This window comes from Marmota marmota, unplaced genomic scaffold (genome assembly GCF_001458135.2).
Source record: "Marmota marmota marmota unplaced genomic scaffold, marMar, whole genome shotgun sequence".
Taxonomy (NCBI): domain Eukaryota; kingdom Metazoa; phylum Chordata; class Mammalia; order Rodentia; family Sciuridae; genus Marmota; species Marmota marmota.
In genome coordinates, this window is record NW_026000249.1 from 473,345 (window position 1) to 486,555 (window position 13,211).

At 41.1% G+C, this 13,211-nt stretch overlaps 1 protein-coding gene across 2 annotated transcripts in view; it reads left to right on the plus strand.

Annotated features, from left to right (window-relative positions):
• The window catches only part of Clcn4 (chloride voltage-gated channel 4), a 72,662-nt gene that overhangs the window by 17,786 nt on the left and 41,665 nt on the right, over positions 1 to 13,211 (plus strand). For both annotated transcript variants that reach the window (XM_015488021.2, XM_048796508.1), the window contains exons 3-4: positions 8,376 to 8,531; positions 10,950 to 11,049. In XM_015488021.2, coding sequence (XP_015343507.1) covers positions 8,388 to 8,531; positions 10,950 to 11,049 — 244 coding nt within the window. In that variant the 5' untranslated portion in view covers positions 8,376 to 8,387. The remainder of the gene's footprint in view (positions 1 to 8,375; positions 8,532 to 10,949; positions 11,050 to 13,211) is intronic.

The window sequence follows — 13,211 nt, forward strand, 5'->3', positions numbered from 1 at the left end:
GATTTCCGGTTGGTGTGTGGTGTGAAGGAGTTCCTGTTTTGAACCTACAAGGCTGTGTGGCGGCTCAGTTATTTTGTGCCCAGCCAGACTGCGGCACTGGTTAATTGGGTAAGTTTCCTTTGTGAAAATTTGTGGAGAGGTATACTTATAATTTTTGTATTTTTATGGATAGATATTTACTTCAATGAAAAGGTTACTAAAAATGTGATTTCCAGGACTGTGTATAGTTCAGTGGTAGAGCATGTGCTTTGCTTGCATAGGCCCTGGGTTTAACCACGAGCACAAAACAAACAAATCAGAAAACAGAAGTGATTTCCATCTGACAGCTCCTCCAGTGGTTAAACACCAGTTTCCTGTGGACCCAGAAGTTTCACTCCTAAGTGTATGCCCAAGAAAAATGAAAACATGTCCACGCAAAGACTCCACAAGAATGTTCATAATAGCATTATTCATATCAGCTTTAAAGTAGAAGTAACCCAAATAGCTAGCAACTGATGAATGGATAAACAAATGTGATATAGTTACACAATGGAATAGTATTTTACAATAAAAAGGAATGAAGTACTAACACAGACTACAGCATGGGTGAATCTTGAAAATGTTAAGTGAAGGAAGCCAGACACAAAAGGCCACATATTGCATGATTCTGTTTATGGGAAATGTCCAGAATAGGCAAATACATAGAGAGAAAATAGATCAGTGGTTGTCTGGTGATTGATTGGAGAAGGAAGTGGTATGGGGTTACTTTTAGGGAGATAAGAACATTCTGGAATTGGATAGTGGTGATGTTGTACAAGTTTATAATTATACCCCCAAAACCTCACTGAATCATAAACATTAAAAGTGAATGTTATAGTATATGAGATATATCTAAAAGAATGCTTAAAATAGATTGTGGCTGTACCTACCCTGTGCATCTATACAAGTCAGAAGGAAAAGATTCTGAGGCCACAGCCATCTTGTTTATGTTTCTGCTGCTACTTTAAGTGCAGATAACTTGAAGGAAGACCTGGATTTTCAACCAGGTAATACAGACCCATCCCCTGGATCCAGACCACTGGAGTAGCACAAAGCAGTGTTTCTAGGATTCAGCGAAAATGGGCATGTTAGATCTGCTACTTTTGTTTACTAAAACTGCAGTTCTCAGAAAAAAGCAGGACAAACTGAAAGATTGTAGATAACTCACTTCCCAGACATCTCCTGTGATTACATCCAACTCCACTCCCATTTCCCTGATCTCTGTTTTCCTTTGATCTGAGGGGAGAGAGGGGAGAATCTTTGCAGCAGCTACTGTTTTGGGTTCCTATTGTCCAGCAAGGACTGTTGCAGGTTACCACAAGACTCCACTGCCTACCTCTAGGTGTTTTTTTAATGTATATTTGTCACTCTCTTTTGGGTTACACTTTTTGGTTCTTGCTTGATTTTGAGGATAATCATCCAGATTATCTCAGAGTTTTAATTTCACAGACACTGAAGAGTTCAATCTTAGGATTTTCTGTTTTGTAATGACTGATAAAACAGCTGGCAATGAGATGACTCTGAGATTTCTGGAAAGTTCCACAGGCCTAAACATTATCTGTGTCAGAGACAAATAGTTTTGATGAAAGAAAAACAGGTTTGATTGTCCCAAAGCTGGTAAAAGAAGCAGGTACTAACTTTTAATCTCTGTTTCCTGTGCTAGGGAGTAGGTGGGGAGCACCTGAGAAACAGCCCACTCCAGGGCTCTGAGTTGAGAAAGGAGATGTGCTGAGGGCCAGGGAGGGTCATTGGAGGTCACACAGTCAGACTGGGGATATGTGTAAATCCCTCCTTAAGTGATCTTGCCACTTTGAATAGAGTTATATTAGATTTGAAAGATTTCCTTTCAAATAGGCCTCTAATGAATGAAAATACTTGGTAAAGTTTTAGGAAAAAGATTTTTAAAGTCTTAGGCATAGAGTCATGATTTAATGGCTTCAGTGATTACCTTAACTGCCTGTAGAAGAATTGGAGTTCATCAGGTCCCCCCCTGTCAGCTGCAGACTCCAGAGGAGTGATTAGATAAACTTTGGAAATGAGGCAATATGCAGGGCATAAGGAAAGTGTGTTTTCATGAAACACCTATGATTTTAGGTGAACACTTAAACAGAGCATTAACTACACTGAGTACAATGTGCTTTACAAATGTCAGCTCATTCAGCTTTGTAACAACACCTAAGGCAGGTGCTGCTACTATCCCCTTTTCATAGATGGGGAGGCTGAAGCATGGTAATGTTCAGTAACTTGCCCCAAATCACACAGCTAGGTAGTGGCACAGATGAAAGTTGGAGCTAGGAAGTGCTGTGTCAGAGTCTGTTTCTAGCCTCTATGCAGTGCTGCTTCTCATGAAAAATGCTCAAAATATAGAGGGAAAAAGCACAACAATAAAGAAATAGCTATATCACACTGCCCATTTATTTTAAAATGCATCTATGAAAAATATAGTAATATGTTATAGTGATTCACTCTCTAGGGTATGTTGACAGATAATCATTGTTTTCTTCTGGATACTTTTCTGTATTTGTGAAGAGTTTTTATAAGTTGGGTGGTCAGTTTAATTTTTCAAAAATAGCCACAACAGAATGTCTCGTTCCTGGCTGCTCCTCCAGAGCCTTTCCATTTCCCCACCCAGAGGTAGTGTTTACTTTCTCTCTACTTGGACCTGGGTGGGCTTTTGTAATTGCCTCAATGGATGGCATGTGGCAGAAGGGCAATTGCCTGACTTCTGTGGCTAGGCCAGGTGGTACCATACAGCTTCTGCCTCATCTCTGGACAAAATTACTTTGGAGACCAGAGCCTGCAAGTGAGAATCCATGCCACCTAGTGCCACCATGCTGAGGTGGACACATGGAGGTCCCACATGGAGAGAGAGATGCCCAGGAAGCCCCAGTTGCTCTAATCCCCAACTGTTGAATCTTACAGACCAGACACAGAGGTGTGAGTAAACAGGTCTTCAGATGACTCCAGCCCTGTCTGGCCACAGCTTTAAGAGAGACCTCAGGTGATAACCATCTAGCAGAGCCCAGTCAAACCAAGGCAATATAAAGAGATGATTATTTCTAAGTTGTTGTGTTGGGGGATCTGCAATAGATTATTGATAGGGCTTTTTTTTTTTTTTTACTTTTATGGTTATATACAACAGTGAGATGCACAGTGATAGTGTAAAGGAAAAAGGACAGAGAGATTGCTCTTAGTCCTGCTGATTCAGGATGAGAGAAAAAAACCTGCCCAGCAGACTCCTAGGCTGCCATGCAGGGTGCACCTTCCTCCCTGTGTCCTGCTCTTTACATAGTAGCAGCAGGTCAAGGTTCTAACCCTGTTCTTTTTTCATATTTTTATTAGTGCAATGTAATTATATATAATAATGGGAATTGTTGCTACCATTCATATATGCACATGATATAACAATATAATTTGGTCAGTATCATTCCCGAGTATTTCCCCTTTCCCTCTTCTCCTCCCTCCCCACTGGTCCCTTTCCTCTACTCTATTGGGCTTCCTTCAATTTTCCTGAGATCCTCACCACCACCTTTCTTTTCCTTGTCTTCCACACATGAAAGAAAACACATTACTCTTGACTTTCTGAGTTTGGCTTATTTCACTTAACATAATGCTTTTGAGTTCTATCTGTTTACCTGTAAATGACATAATTTCATTCTTTATGGCTAAGTGAACTCCATTATGTATATATAACACATTTTCTTTATCCATTCATCCACCGATGGACACCTGCCTCTTCTCACATGTGTTTCTTTTCTCTCTTTCCTGAGTCTTTTATCCTATTTGTGATGAAATTAGATCTTAGGCATTTTTGGTGAGTGCATAAATGAAATCTACAAAACTTCTGTAATGGGGCCTTGCCTCTGTCACCCCAGTGATTCAGAAATACACACACATTTAAATGAACTCAAGATATGTTATTGAACATGAACTCTGTGCTGGGCCTGGCAATGGAGATGCAGCAGGTATGCAGTTGTTGATGACTACAGAGGGTCTCCCTGGAGTGGGAAGGTATTTGTTGCCATGATGTAATTGGGACTTCTGTGAAAGACTCTTTGAGGAGGCCAAGGAACGTGCCTTCAGCAATTTCTGGGAAAATTAATGCTAGTTGCATAGATGGGGATGAATAGAACAGAGTTCTGGAGGGTGAATGGGAGCTTTCCAGACAAAGGAGAGAAAAACTGTTCAAAGTGGAGAGAACAGCACATTCAAAGGAATGGGTTTCTGCCTGATATTTGGCGAGACATGCTGAGAACTATGAGAAGCCTGAGGTAGTGGGTTCTATATTTAGTCAAGCCTTGATTATACTTAGAATCTGTCCTGCTTGATCTTGATCTGGGTGATTTCCTGCTTTTTTTCGTCTTCTAGAACCCATTACATTATTGCCAACAGTCAACTATACAAAGTCCAGGTTTCCCTGAAATGATACAGATCCCTGTTCTGAGGTTGAGCCAATACATTCAGAGTTGCTTTCAACGTCAAAGTCATAAATATATTATAGATGCTATCACAGTTAACACATGCTTCTTTTTGTTGGGCCTTGGTGGAGTGAATTTTACTGGCCAGATTCTGTTGTTATCACTTGCTGTTGAAGACTTTGATCTGGCATCTTGAGGTCTTCATGTTGAGAGACCAAACTGGCTGATACTTTCTTGCTTTGAGGGATGAAATAAAAGACTAGGTGTCTTGCAGGCCTCCCAAAGTCCCTTTGTAGGTAAATAACAGTTATGTAGGAGAGATGTTATCTTGTCAGGCAGGATAACACTAGCATGGATTAGGGCAAATTCTGTTCCATCCTTCTCTGCTGGTGGCTTTGTCATTTGTTGCTATTGTGACCCTTCTCCCCTGGAGTTGGTCTGCATTGCCACAGATAACTTGACTTGTCTTCCTTTTCCTCTTCCTTGGAGCCCAAGAAAATTCTCTCTCTTATCAGTTGTTATGATGCCCCTAGCTCCTCCTCACCTCCTTTGCTCCTCCCCCTGAAGCATAGAGACTCTGCAGATTAGATCATGTTTATTTTCCTCTACCAATTTTGTGCCTATTATCATGCCCATGACATGCTCCATCAAAGTTTAAGGATGTATTTGCTCTCCAGAATGACTTTCCATTTCAAGCATTATTGTCTGGAGTTGTTGCTTGTCTGAAGATTTGGTTTAGTTTCAGGTAGTATCAACTCCCTTTTTTTTCCCCATAAATTCTAAGTTTATTATAAAAAATCCTTAACCAGCTATGAACCACTAAAAGCATTCCTTAGATAAAAGTCCTCTTAGCAAATATCATTAGTCTATTTGCCAATAGGTCCCAGTTTTTAGCATGTTTACAAGGAATTTAGAACTAAAGTTTAGCTGTTAGCTTCTTTCCCATCTCCTTAGATAAGGTGAATGTGAACAGAGAAAAACATAAAGGAATGATCATTACAATATAGTTTTTAGCATAAAAATTAGAAATAACCTGAAAATCCATCAACAGGAAAGAATCTTCCAGTCCACTAAAAGGAAATTAATACCTTTCCCTCAAAACACCATGTATTGTCCAAGTTGGTCTTTTCCCTTCATAATCCAATATCCTGTAGTCTCTCTTTTTTTTTTTAATTTATTTTTTTATTGGTTGTTCAAAACATTATAAAGCTATTGACATATCATATTTCATACATTAGATTCAAGTTGGTTATGAACTCCCAATTTTACCCCAAATACAGATTGCAGAATCACATTGGTTACACATCCACATTTTTACATAGTGCCCTATCAACTCCCTTTTAATAGAAGGTTCAAGTCTCTGCAATTCTTTTCTATGCTCTGAGCTTTTCCGACCAGGGCTCTGTCCATCATCTTATTTTTCCCATTAGAAATTTTCTTTACCACATATAATAGGAGATTATGACCATCTTGTTTCTGTAGAAATCAGAATGAAATCTCTGCTTTCTAATTTTATTTCTTCCCTTATCTTATTGGTTATGTTATTGGTTGCTACTGACTTATGCAATATGATTCTTCCCTGGGCCCTCATCAATGGGTGTAGTTTTCAACTTGACACAGCTCAGACCTCAAACTTTGAGAGTTTTAAAGTAGCTGAGTTGCACATATGGTCAATAAATCAATCACTGTGGCCACTTTATTGCTTGTAAGTTGATTACCCTACTTTGCCCATAGTGACTTTTCAATTTGATTAAAATGCAGTTTTATCAGGTGGTGGTTGAGTCCTCCAGATACATAAATACATAAAGCAATAGGAGAAGTGTGCAGTCAACTATTTTTATGACCACCTTCAAGTTTTTAACCAGCCATTCCAGCACTTTTGTGGTCCTCGTCTTACAATTCAAATTTCCATACTCTATGCCAAAGTCATTTTTTATTTAGTGCATATTCCAAGCTCTTGTGTCTGTAACAGTGTATTATTTCTTCTGCTAACTGGGGTGATCATCAGTCCTGCTGCAAAGCATTTTCTACATCTCAGATGAGCTCCTATGTGATCTGTAAAGCAGGCTCTGATGGCAGTGGAACAGGGAAGATGTGTTGGTTCATTCCTGATTGTTTTCTGGACCATAGGAGCCCAAATGTGGGAATGGAATTGTTATCTTAGAAAAGGAAGGGGACTTCAACTTTCCTTCTGTCCTAGCAGCAGGAGCCATTTTAACTGTATCTTAAGAAAAATTTAAAACGAGCATCTGCACTGGGGCTCCTTGCCCAGGAGAGTGTGCCCACAGCTCTGCATGGCTCCTGGCAGGTTCTCCTGCCTTTCTTATCCATCTCCATATTGGCTCCCCTAGTGCAGAGGGTTGCTGCTATTTGCAGATTGCTTTGGCTCCTACCAGTGAATTAAATTCTCATCAGTATTTTCACTCTGCTGTTACTGTACATTTGGAATGTCAATGATGAAACTACGTGGACTACTACCTCAGAGGCCTCCTTTATCTCTCAGGGAAACCAGTTATCTGTTTGGTTACAATTTTGGGCCTCTTTATCCCTCACCTTTTGTGACCTTCCTTTTGCTTCACTTGAGGTTTTCCATAAATATGTGTAGTCGATCCTCAATTGCAGACTCCTTATTTGCAACTTTGCCTATTTGCTAAAATTTATTTGTAGCCCCTGTGTTAGTCAGTTTTCTGTCACTATAACAAAACACTTGAGATAATCCACTTTAAAGGAGAAAAGATTTATTTTGGTTTACAGTTCTGGAGTTCCAGTCCATAATCAATTGGTCCCCTTGCTTTGGGCCTGTGGTGAGGCAGCACATCATGGAGGGATTGTGTGGTGGAACAAAGCCACTCACTTCTTGCTCACTTCATGGCCAGGACAGGGGGGTTGGAGAAAGGAGCCATACCCCCAGTGTCCTAAGGATCTCCCACGAGGCCCCACCTCTTTTTATTTTATGGTGGTGGGGATTGAACCCAGGGCCTTTGGCATGCGAGTGACCTATATCCCCAGCCCCCCCCCTTTAAAAATATATATTTATTTTAGTTGTAAATGGACCTTTATTTTATTTATATGTGGTGCTGAGACTCGAACCCAGGCCTCACACACGCTAGGCAAATGTTCTACCACTGAGCCACAACCCCAGCCCCAAGGCCCCACCTTTTAAGGATTCTACCAGGTCCCAAAAGCACCACCTTGGGGACCAAACCTTCAACACATAAGCTTTTAGAGGACATTTAAGATCCAAAATATAGCACCCCAAAGTCAATACTTGCATTGCTTTCAAGGTCATTCATAGACAGGCATATGTAGAGTGGCAAAAGGCTTGAGTTGCCAAAAGCACATGCTATCAGTTGAGGTCAGAGAAGATGACCCTTTGCCTTTCTGATTCCACCCTCATACTTTTAGTGTTCTGTTTATTACCACATTTTCCACATTTCTCTGCTTTTTTTTTTTTTGGTAATTTTGATGTTTAAAATGGCCCTGAAGTACAATACTGGAGTGCCATCTAGCATTTCTTATTGTGAGAAGATTCTGATGTGCCTTGTGTAGAAAATATATGTTAGAGAAACTTTTTCAGGCATGATTGATAGTGCTATTGGTTGTGAGTTCAATGTTAATCAACAATACATATTAAACAGAAACCCACATAAAACAAGGTTATGTATTGATCCAGGGAAGGCAGCTTTGGGGGAGGATGAGGAATGATGTGGAGAGTGCTCAGAGTGGGAAGAGATGTGTAGGAAGTGAGGCTCAGGCAAGAAGAGACTCTCAGGAACCTCTCCCAGAATTCTCCTAGGAGTGTTCATATTCCATGACAGCAGCAATGCCTATCCTGAAATAATATTTTCTTATATGAGAAAGCAGAGCCCATGATTCTTCTTCTGCAGTGTCCAAGTAGAAGTCCTGCTTATGTTTTTAATGGCCAGTTTTCTCTCATAGGTGTAACTTAGCATGGTCCATGCAGGAGCGATGAGTGGCTCTGGAAACCTGATGGATTTCCTTGACGAGCCATTCCCTGATGTGGGGACTTATGAGGACTTCCACACCATTGACTGGCTGAGGGAGAAGTCACGGGACACTGACAGACACAGAAAGGTAGGTGGCATTTGTAAGGGCCATGCCAAAGGGGATCTCTGCAATGGCTGTGCCATGTTTCATATGCAAGTTATGGAACTGGGGCTTAGGTCGCAGGTTAGGTTTGAAAGAAGAAAAAGGCTAATGGGAAAGCCAGAGATTTAAAAAGGGAATTATAATAGCAGGTGCTTTGGGTGGGAAACTATGTCAGACTGAGGGAATGTGGTGTGGAGGCAAGGAGGGGACCCTGGAACCACATAAATTTGGGACACATTCTTCCCTTGCCACCTCTAGGCTGGGTAACTTTGGGGGTGCCATTCCTTGGCTCAGTTTTCTTATTCATGAGAATGGAGGTAATTATACCTAAAGAATAAATGAAATTGTGCGTGTGTGTGAAAACACATTATCATGGTGCTTGGCATCCAGTTGGCTATCAGTATATATTGGAATGGGCCACAATTCATTTATGTATCCAAGGGATCATTTAGGAGGGATGGTTAGGGAAGGGTTTTTCAGAGAGGGTGGCATATCGGTTGGATCCTGAAGGATGGCTAAGAGTTTGCTAGTCAGAGAGAGGGGAGAGGATTCTAAACATCACTAGTGAACTTTTTTAAAAAATAAGTTGCCAAGGCATGAAACAACATGGCCCATTTGGGCAATTGAGGGAGATGCTAGGGTCTGGTGAAGGATTTATGGAAGGGGAGGACTAGGGATGAGTCTGGAAATGTGGGCAATGGGGCCATGTTGGGAATGACCAAGTGGGCCATGGAGAGGGGTTTGTATTTTTTGTCGATGGCCACAGAATACAATAAAGATGCATTACAATAAGAGAAGCAGGACACTCTGAAGTTAGCTCAGGAGAAAGAAGGACTTCTAACTCAAAGCAGTGGAGTGCTAATGGAGGAAAGGAGATCATGGGCAAGAGACATTCTGAGGAGACATGGACAGACTTTACAGGAGGTATTGGGGTCAGGAGCAGAGTGGCATCAATGAACACCTGGCTGTGGCCAGACAGGTGCAGTGGTGCCTTTGATGAAGAGAAGAAGGGAAGGGGAGGGTGAATAGCAGAGGGAGGCCGAGTTCTGCTTTTTATGCTTTGAGTCTGAGCTGCCTGGCTGGCCTGCAGGTGGGTCGGGGGTTGGGAAATAGAATTCTACAGTTCAAGGATGAGGCTAGGGCTGTGGAAAGAGAATGAAGGCCCTTGGCATGTAAGTGGATGCTGAAGCTTTAGAAATGGTCAAGGTAGCCAAGGTACATAGAGAGTAAAGAGGCAGTTGGGACCCTGGGAATGTCAAGATACAGTAGATGTGGGGGAGATAGGTGGGAGAACCAGAGACAGATGCTTAGAAGAAGTGGGTAGAAGAAAAGGAGGGGAACCAGCCAAGAGTGGTCCCAAGTGAGAGGAGGAGGCTGCTCACAAGGTCCTCTGCACAGAGATGTAAATTAGGTGTGTACCAGCAATATAGGAGCCATCAGTGACCTCAGGGAGAGCAGCTTCAGATGAGGAACAAATGATGTGGTGAGTGCTCAGAGGAGGAAGAGAGATGTGTAGGGAATATGTAACGTAATCTTGTTTAGGCACAAAAATGATGTAGCCTCTGGGTTTCAACATGGAAAAACATGGCAATGGGGCAGCCTTCACCCTAGAGCAAGAGTATCAAACTATGCCTCTCATACCAAAGCCAGCTGGCACCTTGTTTTATAAATAAAGTTTTATTGGAATTCATTTATATATTATCTGTGGCCACTTTTGTGCTACAGTGGCAAAATTGGGTAGATACAACAGATACCCTTTGACCTGCAGAGGCCAAAATATTTACTCTCTGACCCTTTACAGAAAATGTTTGCTGACCACTGATCTGAAGGTTTGTGAGGAGGATGATGATCTCAGAGGAATATAGGATTCTCTTAATACAGGAGGAAAGGGGGTGTTCTTACCATATGCAGAGATGTATCTATCTGCTGTGGCGACTGTGATCTACACTACCTGATTCAAAGTTCTAGCAATTAAAATTTAACCTTGAAAACAAAAGTAGGAAATGAAGCCTATTTCAATAGACTTTTTAATGAACAGACCTTAAAACATAAGTTAGAGTAGTAACTCACATTCAAATTGGTGACTCTGAATCAATGTCTCCCTTCAGAATGGATTTTAAATAATCAAAGAGCAAATCATATTTAGTATGTTTTTTTAATTAAGTGATTTTTTTTGGTCCTCCAATTCTTTGGAGACTATTATGGCATCTTTATAGCTTTGTGAATTAGAAAGCCCATTCGATCACTGTGGTACATTACTGAAAGAATAATGTAACTGGGAATTTAGTTGCTTAATTACATTCATTTTCTCAATCACTCTGTTTCCCAAGGAAACTATTTTAGGGAAGAAGCATGAATTAGAAAATGTGTTCCAATCAACTGCTGTGTCTGCTTTGTTTCTAGATAACAAGCAAAAGCAAGGAGTCCATATGGGAGTTCATCAAGAGTTTGCTGGATGCATGGTCAGGATGGGTGGTGATGCTGCTCATTGGTCTGCTGGCAGGTACGTGGAAGAATATGCAGGACTTCCAGGGAAAGCTGGAGATGCTGAAACTCTAAACACCAACTCTTTGGGAAGATATTTGGGGTATGGAGTATTTCTCTTTTACCCCCAACACAAGGGATTTATTACTTGAAATATCTATGAGCTAAGTACATGACCATATATTTAGCTTAAAATCTATCATCAAACCCAAGACATAGCTTCTGGAGAGCTGTGGATTTTAGCATTGATAGGCCCTTCCCACACAGAGCAGTGGGTGATTACCACACTATAGTTTTCTGAAAGTATACAGTTCACATCTGTTATACTTGGTTATGTAGAAGCAGCAAAATATGGAAATATTTTTATCTCTAGTCACCAAACACCATAGGAGACTGGCTTTTAATACTACTGGTAAACCCTGAAATGAACTGTAAATGTCCTACTGCATTCAAAATAATACTAGATACCCACAATATCTGAGGTGGGCCCAGGCAGTGTACCTCCATCCCCTACATTGTTCTGACTCTCAGAGACACTGTGTCCTTCATTTTTGTAATCCCAGTGCCATGTTTGTGAGCAGTAGATGTTTCAAAGTAAATGGATGACTATTTGGAGGGAAAACCTGTCCTTTTCAAACCAAATGTACCAGTTCTCCATGGAAATTGTTGCCTGAAACTTATTTTCCTTTAAGAGGCTGTGAAGGTTAATGTCTAAGAATTTTTTAAAAATGAGCCCAACATATAGAAAGCCCCTTAATAAAAATCCTCTACATATAGCAACCTAATAATTATGATTTTAAAATTGACTATAATACAGGCAGAATATAGTAAGTTTTCTAAGAAAGAACACTAACAGGGCACAGATATAATTTTGTGATTACAGAGGATTTTGATTGCTGGGGAATCTTTCATTTATGCCAAAGGTAATTGTATGCAGGGCATGGTTGCTAGGCAAGAGGTCTGTCTGCTTGGGCTGCCTCCATGTTCCACAAAGAGCCTAGAAGAAATGTCTGGGGTAGGGAGGGTAGCTTGCTTTCCTACTAGTTACAGTGGCTGTCTATCCATCTCTTCAGTTCCATCCTTCTTCCCCCGGTGGTGTTTTCCAGTGTATGATGATTACAGCCACCAAGAAAGGGAATTGGTCTTGGGGACATAGTGTTCTGCTACCAATTTTACCTGACTGCTTCTATAAAGACCTTTGAAAGTGGGCAGAGTGGGAGTTTGTTGTGAATTTTGATGCCTTTATGTAGAAGAAATTCATTCATTCAACCTTGCAGTGTATCATTACTCTTGGCTCCTAGGAAGGAGAAATTAATAGGGGAAATGAAGAGACTCAGTATCGATATTCTGGCATCTTGCCAAAGTAAATGGCACAGCTTAGATTTATTGACTAATCTAGGGGCCCCATTGGGATATCTTTAATGTATCTGATTTTGACCAGCTGGCTTCACTTGTGATCTAATTTCCATCAGTTCTTTTAGGAGGAATCATCTGGGGAATTTAAAAGATATATACTGCTGCCTGGGCTTCAATTAAACAGCCTCTCCGGAGAGAACTTCCTGGCATTAAGTACAGACTCCATCCTTTTTCTTCCATGATTCTGATGTGAAGCCAGGGATGAGAGCCACAGAGGAAGCAGATCCCATGAGCAAATTAGCGGATGAATATAGGAGGGCAGGAATGGGAGGATATGGAGAACAAAGGTGGCTTAAATGTTCTTTTGATTTGGATGCACATCGAGGGGAAATATAGTGAGCTGTGCCTTTCCCCTACTGTTCTATTGGTGGAGAGGACTCAGGCATCGCAGTGCCTGGCCAGTCCTCCCCTCACAGGCACCCTGACCATTTTATTTGGACTCCCATGATGGGGAAATGCAGCTGTATCTCTTCTGCAGAGCATTTGTCAGAAGACACCACTGGGTGTCGCTGTTGTATCATGCAACAAAGCTAAGGATCGACCAGAGCACAGTCAGAACCAGGACTGGCAAGAAAGATTGGGTGTGGAATAATGTGATTATAAATGAATGAAAAGTGATGCAATTTGGGCTGATCATTGAATTTTGACTCTGCATCTCTGAAGTACCCTTCCCTCGCCTTCTTTACACCTTTGTTCAAATATCATTTTCCATTTGAAACTTTTTCTGATCTCTTTAAAAATCACATCCTTCCCTCTCTGAGCCTA